At 41.1% G+C, this 12,938-nt stretch overlaps 1 protein-coding gene across 3 annotated transcripts in view; it reads left to right on the top strand.

The window, feature by feature from the left end:
* PRKAG2 (protein kinase AMP-activated non-catalytic subunit gamma 2) overlaps nt 1-12,938 on the top strand; it is a 679,831-nt gene that overhangs the window by 517,563 nt on the left and 149,330 nt on the right. For 2 of the 3 annotated variants that reach the window (XM_085632017.1, XM_085632015.1), the window contains exon 4: nt 7,952-8,061. In XM_085632017.1, the coding sequence (XP_085488143.1) occupies nt 7,952-8,061 (110 nt within the window). The remainder of the gene's footprint in view (nt 1-7,951; nt 8,062-12,938) is intronic. The other variant, XM_085632016.1, reaches the window with a different exon arrangement.

The following is a 12,938-nucleotide window of genomic DNA, read 5'->3' on the forward strand; positions in this document are numbered from 1 at the left end:
GCCAAAAGTTTCAAAAGATTTGCAGGGGAGAAGTCTATTCTCCCTTAAATCATCTACAAGAAATATGTTAACTTGTCTTGCTTGCTGGAATTTGGGAGTAGTATCACACCCCACCACTTTCATGGATCTTTTTCCTCATATAATGGCTATGAAGTTAGCTCTGACTATGGAGATATGGCGGGTAATGGAATACGTATATGCTCTTTTAATGTTTGTGGCTTAAATAATCTTAATAAAAGACGTAGGATAGCTCTAGAACTTCGTATTATAAAACCAGATATTTTGTGTATCCAGGAAACCCATATACCGTGGGCCAAACGTATAGTGTTGGAAGAGTTAGGATACACACTTCTTGCTGCTACCCGGCAGACTTCCACCAATAGGGGAGTTGCTATCTTGGCTCACAGAGGTATTATTGGGACAGGCCGGGTAAAGACCAATAACTATGGGAGATGGACGATTGTTGAAGGTTTAATTGGCTCAACTAAGTCTACTATTTGTTCTGTTTATGGATCAAATGTTGATGAAGCCGGAATACTGGATGATCTAAATGTGGAATTCGCTTCGTGGCCCACTCCGTTAATCTTATGCGGGGACTTTAATATCCATTTAGAGGAGCACATTTTGAGTCCCAAATATTAATATGTGGGCCGTAAACCTAAAGTCTTTAAAGCCCTAGTTCAAGTATTGAGGGGCCATAGGTTGGTGGACACCTGGAGGGTTATACACTCGGCAGATCCTGGTTTTACGTACTTCTCACATCCACATCAAAAACTGGTACGACTAGATTATATATTTATGTCCAGGGCACTCCTAGTTGGCGCAAACATGCAGGTTTGGCCTCGAATTACTGCAAACCATGGTCCTCTTTTGTTGGATATATACACAATTAGGCAGAGGAAGGGTGTAAGATCATTTTCTTTTAATAGGAAATTACTCAGTGATCAGGCATTTAGAGATCATTTGGTCAGTTGGACAAGGGATTTTCTTGATATAAACAGGGCATCTGCCTCGGGTCCTATAGTGTGTGACACGCTTAAAGCAGGGATACGCGGTGAGGCATTTAGTTTTGGCTTAGTAAAACTTAAACTAGGGCAAACAATAATGCATCAGCTCCTGGACGAGCTTCGTGAAGCAGAACTGGAATTGATATTTATTCTTAGACAGCGGTCAGACGTTAAAGCCATAAATAGTAAGTTAGCGTCTGTCAAATCTAAAATCAATGCGATCTGGTGCAAGGAAGTTGCCACTCAATATAATATCTATAAACAAATGAGATACAAATATGGAGAGTCAACTGGAAGATATCTTGCACAGAGACTTAGAACTAGACAATCCTCTCAAAGAATTTCGGCCATGACTGACTCGATGGGTAATACGGTTGAAACAGAGGAAGGTATTTTGGGTGTATTCCATGAGTTTTATCAAGAATTATATAGACAACAAGATCTTGAGGAACTAGATATTGAACATTTTTTTTAAAAATTTGTTTTGAATCAGATAAGTCCTGAAGAGCAAGCAATACTAGAAGAACTAATAACCACTGAAGAAATTGAGGTAGCCCTAGGACAGTTAGCGCAGGGGAAAGCCGCTGGTCCAGGTAAACTACCATTGGAAATTTATCAGTTGCTTTTTCCAGTCATGAAAACTGATATGTTGGGAGTTTTTCAGGCAGCGCAGAGGGGGAATGCGCCTCCGTCGTGGGATGAGGCCACTATTGTTGTGTTTAAAAAAAAAAAAAAAAAAAAAAAGATAAACCCCCCAATAAACCTGGGTCATATAGACCGATATCCCTGCTAAATTCGGACGGGAAAATCTATGCTAAGGTGTTAGCTAAGTGGTTAATGAGGGTCATTACGCCTTTGTTTCATTGACCCAACTTCGATTTATTCCTGGCAGGAGCACTATTAATCATATTCATAGAGTTATCACTCTCCTAGATTTTGCTAATGTGTGTCATAAAAAGCTGGGCTTAATATTTCTCGATGCCGACAAGGCATTCGATCGGGTATCGTGGGCTTTCTTATGGGGTATGTTGCGCAGGATGGGGTTCGGACCTCACTTCATTGTCAATTCAAACTATGTATAAATCACTGAGAGCTAGAATATGTGTGATGGGGAGGGAATCTCAGGTAGTTTGTATTAATATAGACACAAGGCAGGGCTGTCCCTGCTCCCCATTACTTTTCGCGTTATATATTGCCCCATTTGTACAGGTATTAGAACAAAGTAATAAGATAAAATCATTTGAATGTGGGTTATATCAGATACGTGTTCTAGCATATGCGGACGATATTGTTGTTGTTTCTGCTGATCCTGCACATGCCATAAAGGAAATAGAACAGTTGGCTGAAGAGTTTGGGGCAGTATCAGGATATAAACTCAATGCGGCCAAAACCCAAATAGTATGTACCTATCAGGCCTGTCCAGGGGAAAGTCGGGTAACTGGGGAAGCTCGATATCTTGGTATAAGAATCCGAATGTCCCTACAAGAGCTCATCAAGTTTACCTGGGGTTCCATTATTTTAGCAGTTAAGCAACAGTTGGATCGTTTGGAGTGCCTCCATCTGACGCTAGTTGGGATACGAAATGTCATAAAAATTATTGTTCTTCCTAAAGTTCTCTACTACTTTAGAGCTGTGCAATTAGAGCTCACTAGCAAACAGCTGCAAGGGCTCCAATCCATATGTGATAGATTTATTTGGGGCCAACGTAAAGCTAGGAGAGCTTTTAAATACATGATGTTAACGTTGGAAAGGGGTGGTTGGTCTGTTCCAAATTTCTGCTATTATTATTATGTTTGTTTGTTACAAAATATACGTATTCTTCTATCAGGGGAAGATGTGATAGAGGCAGAATTTCCCTCAATATATCAATTATTGATTGGGGAAGAAGCTAGAAATGTGTTGTTGAAATTTTCTGAGTCTAGTTATTATAAAAAACTAGATTTAAGATCATGATTTCTGTTTATAAAGCCTGGAAAAGGGTGTCTAAGTGGCTGAATGTTCCACAAATTAATTATTATACTCCACTTGATTCTGCTATTAGGTTCCCGGAAATATTCTGGGATTTTAAGATATTATGTTGGAAGATGCAGGGGATACGCTCTATATCGGGGAGGGGTGTTATGCTCATTTGAGGAATTAGCTGAAAAGGATCAACTCCAATTTCACGATTTTTTAAAATACTTGCAATTGCGTGACTATCTTGGTAAACATCATCTGCTCGAGGGAGTTGGGAAGCTCCCAATAGTAGAGGTCATTAATCGAAAGCCAAGATTGGGGTTCTATATGCTATGCTAATGGAGTCTCAAAAGGATGATTTAGCTACCCATAATCTTAAATGGGACGTATGTCTAGGGATTGAGGGAGAGGTGATGCAGACTTCAATAGATATTGCAGGAAAAATACTGTTATCGAATCTACAAACGCAGCATTTTAAAACTATTTTTGATTTGTATCATACACCTGAACGCATGATGAAGTGGGGGGGCAATAATGATGGTAAATGTTTTAGATGTCAATGCGATTGAGCAGATATTGTACACGTCTTATTTTTAATGTATCGCACTGGCGCATTTAAAACCGCAAATAGCATTATTCTTGCAAGAAGTCACTGGCATCCCTATAATAATAACTAAGACAATGATGTTATTAGGATTACTGGGGAATAGTTCAAACGAGCAACCAATGTACAAATTCAAATATCTTCTATTCATCGTTGCTGTGGTGGCTCGTCTCTGTATTGCTACATGTTGGCTCCAAAAAGAGACCCCCACATTTGAGATGTGGGGGACGAAATTGTATTCTGTCTTCAATAAGGAATATAGTTTGTATGCAGCGAAATCTGTAAGACGGCAAAATACAGTATATGAAATAGATTATGGATTCAGGTTGTCCACTGATAATATGATTATAATTTTGTTTTGCTGTTGCCTCCCTGGTAAATCTATTCTCTTCTGTTAACTTTTTGTTTGTATGGCACATAACTGCTATGTCAAATGTTTGTGACATGGATTACATAAAAAAAAAAAAAAAGTTAGCTATGAGTTAATACCTGGAAATGTTTGTCCTGCCCCATTGCTGGGAGCAGGACTTGCTTTAGGGCAGTGCGACCAGTGCAGCTGCACCTGGCTTTGACTTTGGTGAGGCGCTGTGTTTAAAAATAATAATAGGCTTAAAAGCACATGAACTTCCTTGTACATCAGGCAGTTTTCAGTCAACAAAAAAAATGGCAAGATAACTGGTGATTAATGTTACAACTGGTTAGAGTTAGAAATGTTGTCTGGGGCAGTTGTGGCTCATCGTAAAGTAGCGCAGAGGGTTAATGTGCCTGCTGCAAAGAACATATACCATGCAGACCACAGAACTGATTGTGAGTGAACTATGAGTAGAACTATACAAAAAATGAAACCTACATCGGAGAGAGGCAATGGAGAAATGAGGTGCACTGTCGGAGAGTGGTAGTGAGGCAGTTCCGGATCAACAAATAGGCCAAGTAGGCACCGGCCTATGGGTCCCCGCTCCTTTTAGGGGCCCTGTGACAACAGATAAAAATAATATTGATTTGTTCTTGAGAGAAAATTACAATAGAGCTTTCTTAAATATTGTTTTCAAAAGATAGAAAAAAATGAATCAACTCAAAGACACGAAATCTTTACATTAAAGACTCCTTATAGAAAAGACTGTATTAATGTAATGTACCCATTAACAATTTAAGGTACATAAACCCGCGTCATCAGTCACATAACAGTTTGTCTCTTAAAAGCTCATCTTCCGGCTGCTGTCAGTTTGTAAAAATAATCCTTCGCATTGGGTATTTGGTGGGGAGCCCGAAATTTCGACTGCCTAGGGACCTCCACAATGTTTAATCTGACACTGCAGTGAGGGAATTCATGGAGAAGGAGGTTATGGGGGAGTAGACCGCCCAAAAAGACTATGGTAATGGCCGCCACCAGCGCTCGAACCAGCCCTTGCTTGGACTCTTAGCCCCCCACACTCCCTCCGCCTCCCTCGAAGTTCTGGTCTAGTTGCGCCCCTGCGTCACAGTGATCCATCCATATTCACCACATACTTCCATACAGGCCCTCTGGCTTCGGATATAATTACTTTTTTGAGTGGTCTGTGTTTGATGAAAGATAAAACGTTTAATTTTTTGCTTAACAAATGCAATTTGCAGTAGTTTTTCCTGCTTTCTTCTCATTCACTGAAAACATGCCCATTTAACTGCATACATTTGCGTCCTGCTGTTCTGAACTGCATATACAAGATTTTATTCCCAGTATTTGCCGTGGGCCACTTTAACTTTTGCTTCCCGATTTTCGAATGGTAAATCCTGTGGGAGGCGGCGGTCGTGGTTCCGCGCAGGTAGTCACCGGAGAGTTATTTACATTTCTGTCTTAGCAACCAAAGGGTCTTGTGCTTGTTGCAGGTTTCACTGACTTTTAGGCACTGATTAACAGTGATGGAGCGCCTCGAGCCCCTTCTTTAACTCCGTGGCAGTACCTATTATGTGCGACGTGAAGTCGACTTCTGCTGAGCAATTTCGATACACAGAGAATAGGGTTTAAGCCTCAAAGGATCAAACATGCATGTAGCTGCAGGGTATGTGACCATTATCCTAACAGACCCTTTCAGGAGAGGCCAGTCGCGCTCCACAGAAGCTAGGGGAATGCTTGATGGACTTTAATGTGCTTGACTGTTGACTGGCCTGTATGTGTGTCGCTGCATTCTTGGGATGCGAGCTAACTATAATGTAGGTGCATTTATCTTATGGAAAGTCCATGCACAGGCATGTTAAGTGTGTTCATCTTGCTGCTAATGGTGCAGAGGAGGGCTAGTGTTTTCATTGAACCAGTGATAACACATTCAGCGTCACAGTGAAGCAACTAGGCGCACCCACGGATGCAGAGACCAACATGGAACTAGCTCTGCAGTCCAGGCTGAAGCCAGAATTTTAAAGTCACTATCACTAGCCATAGTTCATCCTTTAAATCTTATTATTTTGTGGTGTTGGCAATTTTATACCTCACAGTCTACCCTTAGTGTGGCACCAGCCAGCAAAGTGGGTAGGCTGATTCCACTGGCACTTGGGTCTCCCATGTGTGTGTGGGTGGGGCCAAATTTAAGCGAATGTAATTGGGACAACAAACAAAGTTGCTCACATGAGCAACATTTATGAACCCTTTTAAATGCATATTTTACATACTGTCCCCTGGGCAGAGTGTGGCCAAGTTTAAGCATTATTTTTGTGCTGCTAGCCCCTCTAATGCTCCCTTAGGCAGATATTCAACCTTCAAGCGAGTCCAGGTCGGGTCATGCCTCACTTTCTGCCACAAATGTGCGCTTGAGGGGATTGATAATTTTGGCAATATGGCATTACTGTCTGATGCTTCAACTGGCTACAGGAGCTGGTCAGGACGTCAACAAAATTCGGATGAGTCAAAATGGCGTGTACCTTGCCATCTATGTCCTTCAACGTTTTAAAGCAATCCCGCAAGACTGGATTAGTTTCCTGTATCCCAGATTCCTGCATCGACAGCAGGCAAGCTTTGCGTATTCCAGAAGCGCTGTTTAGGGCCTTCTGATACCTTTCTGCACAGGCTCAAGAACTCTGCCACTGCTGACTGCTGACTGCTGCACCGCAATACTGGCATCAAATCACTCCAGCTTTACGAGCCTTTCACTGGCCTTTCAGATTCTTAGAAGAGTACAAATTCGTCCTTTTTTATCATATCCAACATAATCCATGCCATATGGTCCGGATAGTCCATAAGATACATGTACATACGAGTCTAATTGGAACTGGTTTGCATATGTGCTAATCCTGAAACTGTCATATAGCCGATCCTCATGAACCTACTTGGATGCTCCTGCTGTCGTGGTTTACAGTGCTCTTCTCACTAAAGTCCATACAGACTATTCTGTGGGGCATAATGCGATGCAGTACACAGGGGAAATCCCATTTGATGAACCTTGATGGAAAGCAGAGAGTTATGTTGAGCAGATCAGAAAATTGTCTTCGAAGTCTGAAAAGACTAATTCGAAGTGACTTTGAATCCCCTTAAAACAGTGCTTGTTAGAGAAGGCTGTAATGAGGAGAGCTTTGAAGCAGGAGAAGGCTGGGAGCTGGGGCAATGCTTGGGAGGGAGTTAATGCTAATGTGAGGTTGGTCCTGAAGGGGAGATACTGAGGCTACTTCCTAGGTCTCCCGCTTCTACCTTGAGAAATCAAAATATGAAGCCTCCTCTTCCTCCTGCCACCTACTCTTCTGTCTTTTTGCTCAGTAGGCAGGAGAGGAGTCGTGGTTGACCAGAAGGGCTTCTGGTTCTGAACAACTAATAATAAGGTCGTGCCAGCTGGCTTAGGGTGCCTCAGGAAATGGTGTCTCCTGAGTGCATAGAAGCATAAATCGTAGTTTGATGGGTATAATATTTAGTTATAAATGGAAGATGATGGTCTTTTTTTGAGGAACAGTAATTTTGACAGTAACCGTATGTTTTGTCTAACACTGTAACATTGGCCATATTCTGTGGCTGTATCCTATGTCGCAGAACTTCTATGGCTTAGTAATGCTTCAGCTAGTAAGCAGGAATGGCTTAGGAACTGTCAAAAAAAGTACCTTTCTATTTCTTTCGTTTAGCCTATTTGTTTCTACTGTCTACTTCCTACTTTCCTATTGTCTGAGTCTTTGAGGAGGCACGATGGGTTGAACAGGGATTGGCGAGGTATGAGTGTCCCTCTGAGACCAAGTCAGAAACACAAAACCCTTAAACCGATGACCACATTCTTTTCTTTTCAGCACAAACCCACCAGTTCATGGAAAAGAAGAAAGATTTTGCAAATGTGGTACTTTCTCATCACTTCTATACTCCATGAATCTCCTTATTGTTTTATTGCAACTAATAGTTAGCCAATCTAATTTAAAGTAATCCTAATCTCTTCTTTTACAGCAGTTGAAGAGTCGGAGAGTGACATCTATATGCGGTTCATGAAATCACACAAGTGCTACGACATTGTTCCCACCAGTTCGAAGCTTGTGGTCTTTGACACTACATTACAAGTAAGTACTCTCTGGACACATCCCCTCCGCCTACCCCCCCCCCCCCCCCCCATGAAACATGCATTTTGTGAATTGTTTAATAATACAATACAATATGACTTGTAGTAGTTAGTTAAAAAATAGTGCAGTTTAGTCAAAGAGGACTGTGAGGTCCAAGAAGTGGTATTTTGGACTATCGCCTGTTACAAGTTTGTGAAGATGCAACTCTTTGATCTGAGCATCACCCTAACTTTAGCAGAAGCATTAGGTATAACTGCACATAATAGGTAACAACCAATACTCTTACACTAGGTGGTGCCCAGAGCAGCCGTTCGTCTTTCTATTTACAGTACACTGTGATTATCTTTGGCACATGAAGGGGAGGATCAAACATGAAAGAATCGCAGATGATTGACATCACAAAGAGTTACAGGCACATTTCACTACTTTGTCATTCTGTTTGTTCGTTTGCTTTTGTTTCTGTGCATAACAAACTGCAGGTGTCTGTTATAGCAACAAAAATGAAAGCAACATTACTTTTTTGACATTTAAATATTTTATTACATGATTGGAAACAATTGGAGCTGAACTCCGGGTTTTGCATATTTAGATCTCGAATACCCGATTTTCTTGTTTAACTATCAACGTTTGACTACAATGTTTAAAAAATGAAAAAGACACAGACTCCTTGGCAACGCAAAGACCGCTCTTTGTTGTCGCGACAATGAGACACTCTTCCCGCACACAGCTAGGCAGCCAGTCTCAATTTGACACATCACAAACAGCTACTTTTATACAAAACTGAACAGTAAGGGTTTCAGAACTTCAGCAGTGAATCATTACATCCGATACAGATTAATGCATGCCTATCGTAAGAACTATAAAGTCACCTGTGACCCTTGACTTCAGCCTAATTCAATACATATTCTTCATTACAGTTTCGAACAATGCTTATCAAACTTTGCCATTCTTGTACATGAGTGTATGTGGATTAGTGGTAAATACAATTTTGGTAAATTGTGTGCTTTTTCATCATTGTGCACAAAAGATCTCCATGTGCTCTAACCCAATTGAGTTTCCTGCACCCAGGTTACAATTTGTTTGGAGATACAAATTGCGTGCCGGTCAACCTGTGTGTTAAAACAATAAATGTTTTCAGGTTTGCTAAACACGAGTTGGCTTTTAACCGCACTCCTTTCAAGTTACCTATTCCATTGTGTCATCAAATGAACTCTTAACCCTCCTCTCATCAGCACAAGATTTGGGCCTACACCTGGTTTTTGACCACGTACAGCTGTGTGCTCTCTGCTCGTTTTTAAGTCTCTCCTGAGCCAGCGCATGCTTTGCTCGGAGAGACATTTTGTAAGCGGGTTTTCACAGTGCTACCAGAGGCTTTCCTCCTGGCCGCCTTGCTCACGATCACTTTCGCGCGCACCATTTGCTTGTTCTTTACTTTTGCTACAATCGCGGCACCGGCGCTTTACCTTTAAGTAAAGCGCCGATGCCGCGATTGCAGCAAAAGTAAAGAAATAGATTTTTTTTTCCATTTCTTTACTTTTGCTATAATCGAGGCACCCGCGCTTCACTTTTAACATTTAAAAGTAAAGCGCGGGTGCCGCGATTATAGCAAAAGTAAAGAAATAGAAAAAAACATCTATTTCTTTACTTTTGCTATAATCGCGGCACCTGCGCTTCACTTTTAATGTTAAAAGTAAAGCGCGGGTGCCACAACAGTTGTTGCTTATTTATTTTTCTTCTGTAGGCCCCAACAGCTGGAGTGCTCTTTTGGGTCGGGTTTGTAATTAAAGACTGCAGACCAGGCAAATTAGAGGGGCGCGTACAAAGATTATTGCGCCTTTCATAGATCATGCATGCCGGGCTGCGACATAATAAATAATCCGCCCAGAGTTTTAAAGGTAAAAATCTGCAAACCATTAATAATGCCTGCGGCGCCATCGATCAACTTGAAGCCTTGCCATTACTGCTGATCCCCTGGGTTGCAACTTTGCCTTTTGTATAATTTTGTATATATTTTTCATAGTTCTTAGTTTTCGGTTCCATTCCCTAGCTTACCATTCAACTTTTCCCCTCCATACCATGGATAATTTTATATGTGCCATGCAATATATTTATAAGTATATCAGTTATATTAAGTGGTATACCCCTCTTACAGGTCTCGTATTGTTATAAATACACTGACAGCGATAAGCTAGTAAAGTTAGTCATTCTGCACATATGCATTGCGATTTTCTTTTCTTTCTGAAATAACAACAACAAAAAACACTGCACTGTAAACTTCACAAAAAAAGACGAGGCAAAGCGCGACCTATTTGCAAAGGCAGTGGCTGGGGCTTGTTTGGCTTATTTTTTTCATGTATTTATTTAAGGTATTTTATAGTGCAACCTAATTTGACGAACTAAAATATTTTAACAAACTGATATTTGTTATTACTAAATTGTTTAAATGCAATTAAAACGTCCAACCACCAGTACAATATTACTAAAAAACTAATTAATATATAAGAGCATAACATTTAAAAACAGAAAGCTCATCTAAAAGATCGGCGGTGAAAATGAACGGGAAAAAATTACACAACAAGCATTGGCATAGCCAATAGGTCTCGCCTTTGGGACCTTATAAGTGCTTAGCCATGCAACAGTTGATGTTGTTGCACCAAGGATATTGAGCTGCATAACGAAACACTTATAAGGTCCCAAAGGCGAGAACTATTGGCTATGCCAATGCTTGTTGTTCTTGCGCTATGTTCTTGTGTTCTACATTTTCTACTGTTCATATTTTACATTTCCCATAACAAACTAACTTAAAACATTAGTTCAGGAAGGGTCCTATTTTAGCTATTCACGCCCACTTTCCCTATTGTTATAGACTAAATAGCTGCAGAAGATATTACTCAGCTTTGCATGCTGCCTTGAAAATTGCACGAGGAGTGAGTGAAAACTAATATTTCATCCCTGAATAAAAATGCATTCTGTTTTGAGAAGGGATATTTTAATTCCTCCAATTTCATGTTAATTTACTGAGGGGGGCAATGGTTGTTCTCAAATGAGTGGGTTGAAAGACATATTCCATGAAAGTGGGATTTAACGCTGTGCTTCCTTTCATAAAGTTCAGTGGATTGTCCATTCCTGTAAAATCAGACAGCTTAAATAATGCATTGAGAACAGTAACAACCTCACCTATGACTGCCAAATAGAACATATGCAAAACACCATCTGACAATGTTGTGTTCTACGCCTATGGCCCCGGCTAAGCCACTTGCTTTCCTAGCTGACAGGAAACGTTACTAGTTCAGGTGCCCGTACTGGTTTCTCACCATGTCATACCCGCTATTTTTCACTCATCTGCCTCAAAAAACATGTTTCTTTTATCATTGTAGCTGGCTTCCTGCCTAGGGACGGGATAAATCACCATCTCAAAGCCTGACAGCAGCAGAAAGCCAGCTTTTCCCCCACTCCTCCTCCCTGCTGCAGTCATTGGTAGTGAGAGCTAGGAGATATATCTATATTTATATTCACTGAAAAAACAAAGGTTAAAGTAACGTTATAGTTAGGTCAATTTGACAAAGACTACATTAATTTCTTGAACTCAAAAAACCCCCACAGAAATTCACGATTTATTTAGCAGAGCTAACTATAACTTGCACTCCCGCCATGCACTGCTTATGTCCTCACATATGACATCACTCACATGTTCCAGGACATCATTTATGACATCACAAATGACTGGATTATGTAATCAGTGATGTAATCAATAATTTAAGTGTTTATTTTATTGTTTACATAGTGATGCGTAACTATCATATACATTTTTCCCTAAATTTGTACAGCCTGTGTCCAGCTAATGTGTGTAACTGTTTACAAAACATGTGCTCCTCATGCACCATAGTTGTCTAGAGGTATTGAACAAATGATCAATCTTTGTATTAAAGAGTAATTCTGGTAAAGGTGGGTGCCCACCAAGGGCATCCACCATACTCTTGTTCGGGGGCCGCGGGGGATTCCCAGGGCCCCAGCGGGCTCTCCACATACAGCTGGAGCTATCATTGCTCCTGTCCACAGGGAGAAACTCCTAATACTGTTCCCTCTGGGTGGGAGCAATTTTTGGGTCTGTTTCCCTTGCTGTTTCAGTGTGGGTAGGGAAACGGATCAAAAGTTTGCTCCCAGAAGCAAAACGGCCTGGGAAAAGAGGCTGCATGCGTGACCCTCCCAAATATGTAACTATTTACCGCTCCCAGGGACTTGGCCCATCCGGGGGCTTTAGGAAAAAGAAGCGCTAAAGACCCCCCTTGCTTTTTTTTTTTTTTTTTTACACGTTTTTGTAGCAGATTTGCAGCTCCCCCGCAGATTTGCAGCAACAATTTAAAAAACAAATGCTTTTGGCCCACCAGGCCTAGGGGTTAATGGTACTCCTTCCCTGCTCCCTTTTGTTGTTTTTTGTGGGGGGGTCTTGAGCCTCTGGCTCAGTCTTAAGTTCGAAGATGGCTGCCCACGCTACCTGTTTGAAATGTTGGCAGCTAATCCGATCTCACCAAGCAATCTGTCATATCCGCTGAGGATTCGCATCCCTAGATATCTATATTTCTTTTTCCTTTAATACCTCTAAAACTGCTGAATGGATTTGCTTCACAATTAAGCCCAAGTGGGCAAATGAATCTTTGCATATAAAACAACAAAAGAGTGATTAGTATAGAACTAGTAAAGCTAGCCAATAAAACAGCGTGGGAAAACAAAATAATTTTATAAAAGAACCCTCACTCACCAACCTGGTTGGTGACATGCTTCATCATCGGGTTCCCACCAGAGAGGCCGAGTGCATCCTTGGTGTGCTTCGGCGCCTGAGTTACAGCGGAGCAGGTTTCTTGTGGGGGTGATTGTGA

The sequence above is a fragment of the Triturus cristatus genome, chromosome 10 (genome assembly GCF_964204655.1).
Source record: "Triturus cristatus chromosome 10, aTriCri1.1, whole genome shotgun sequence".
Lineage (NCBI taxonomy): Eukaryota > Metazoa > Chordata > Amphibia > Caudata > Salamandridae > Triturus > Triturus cristatus.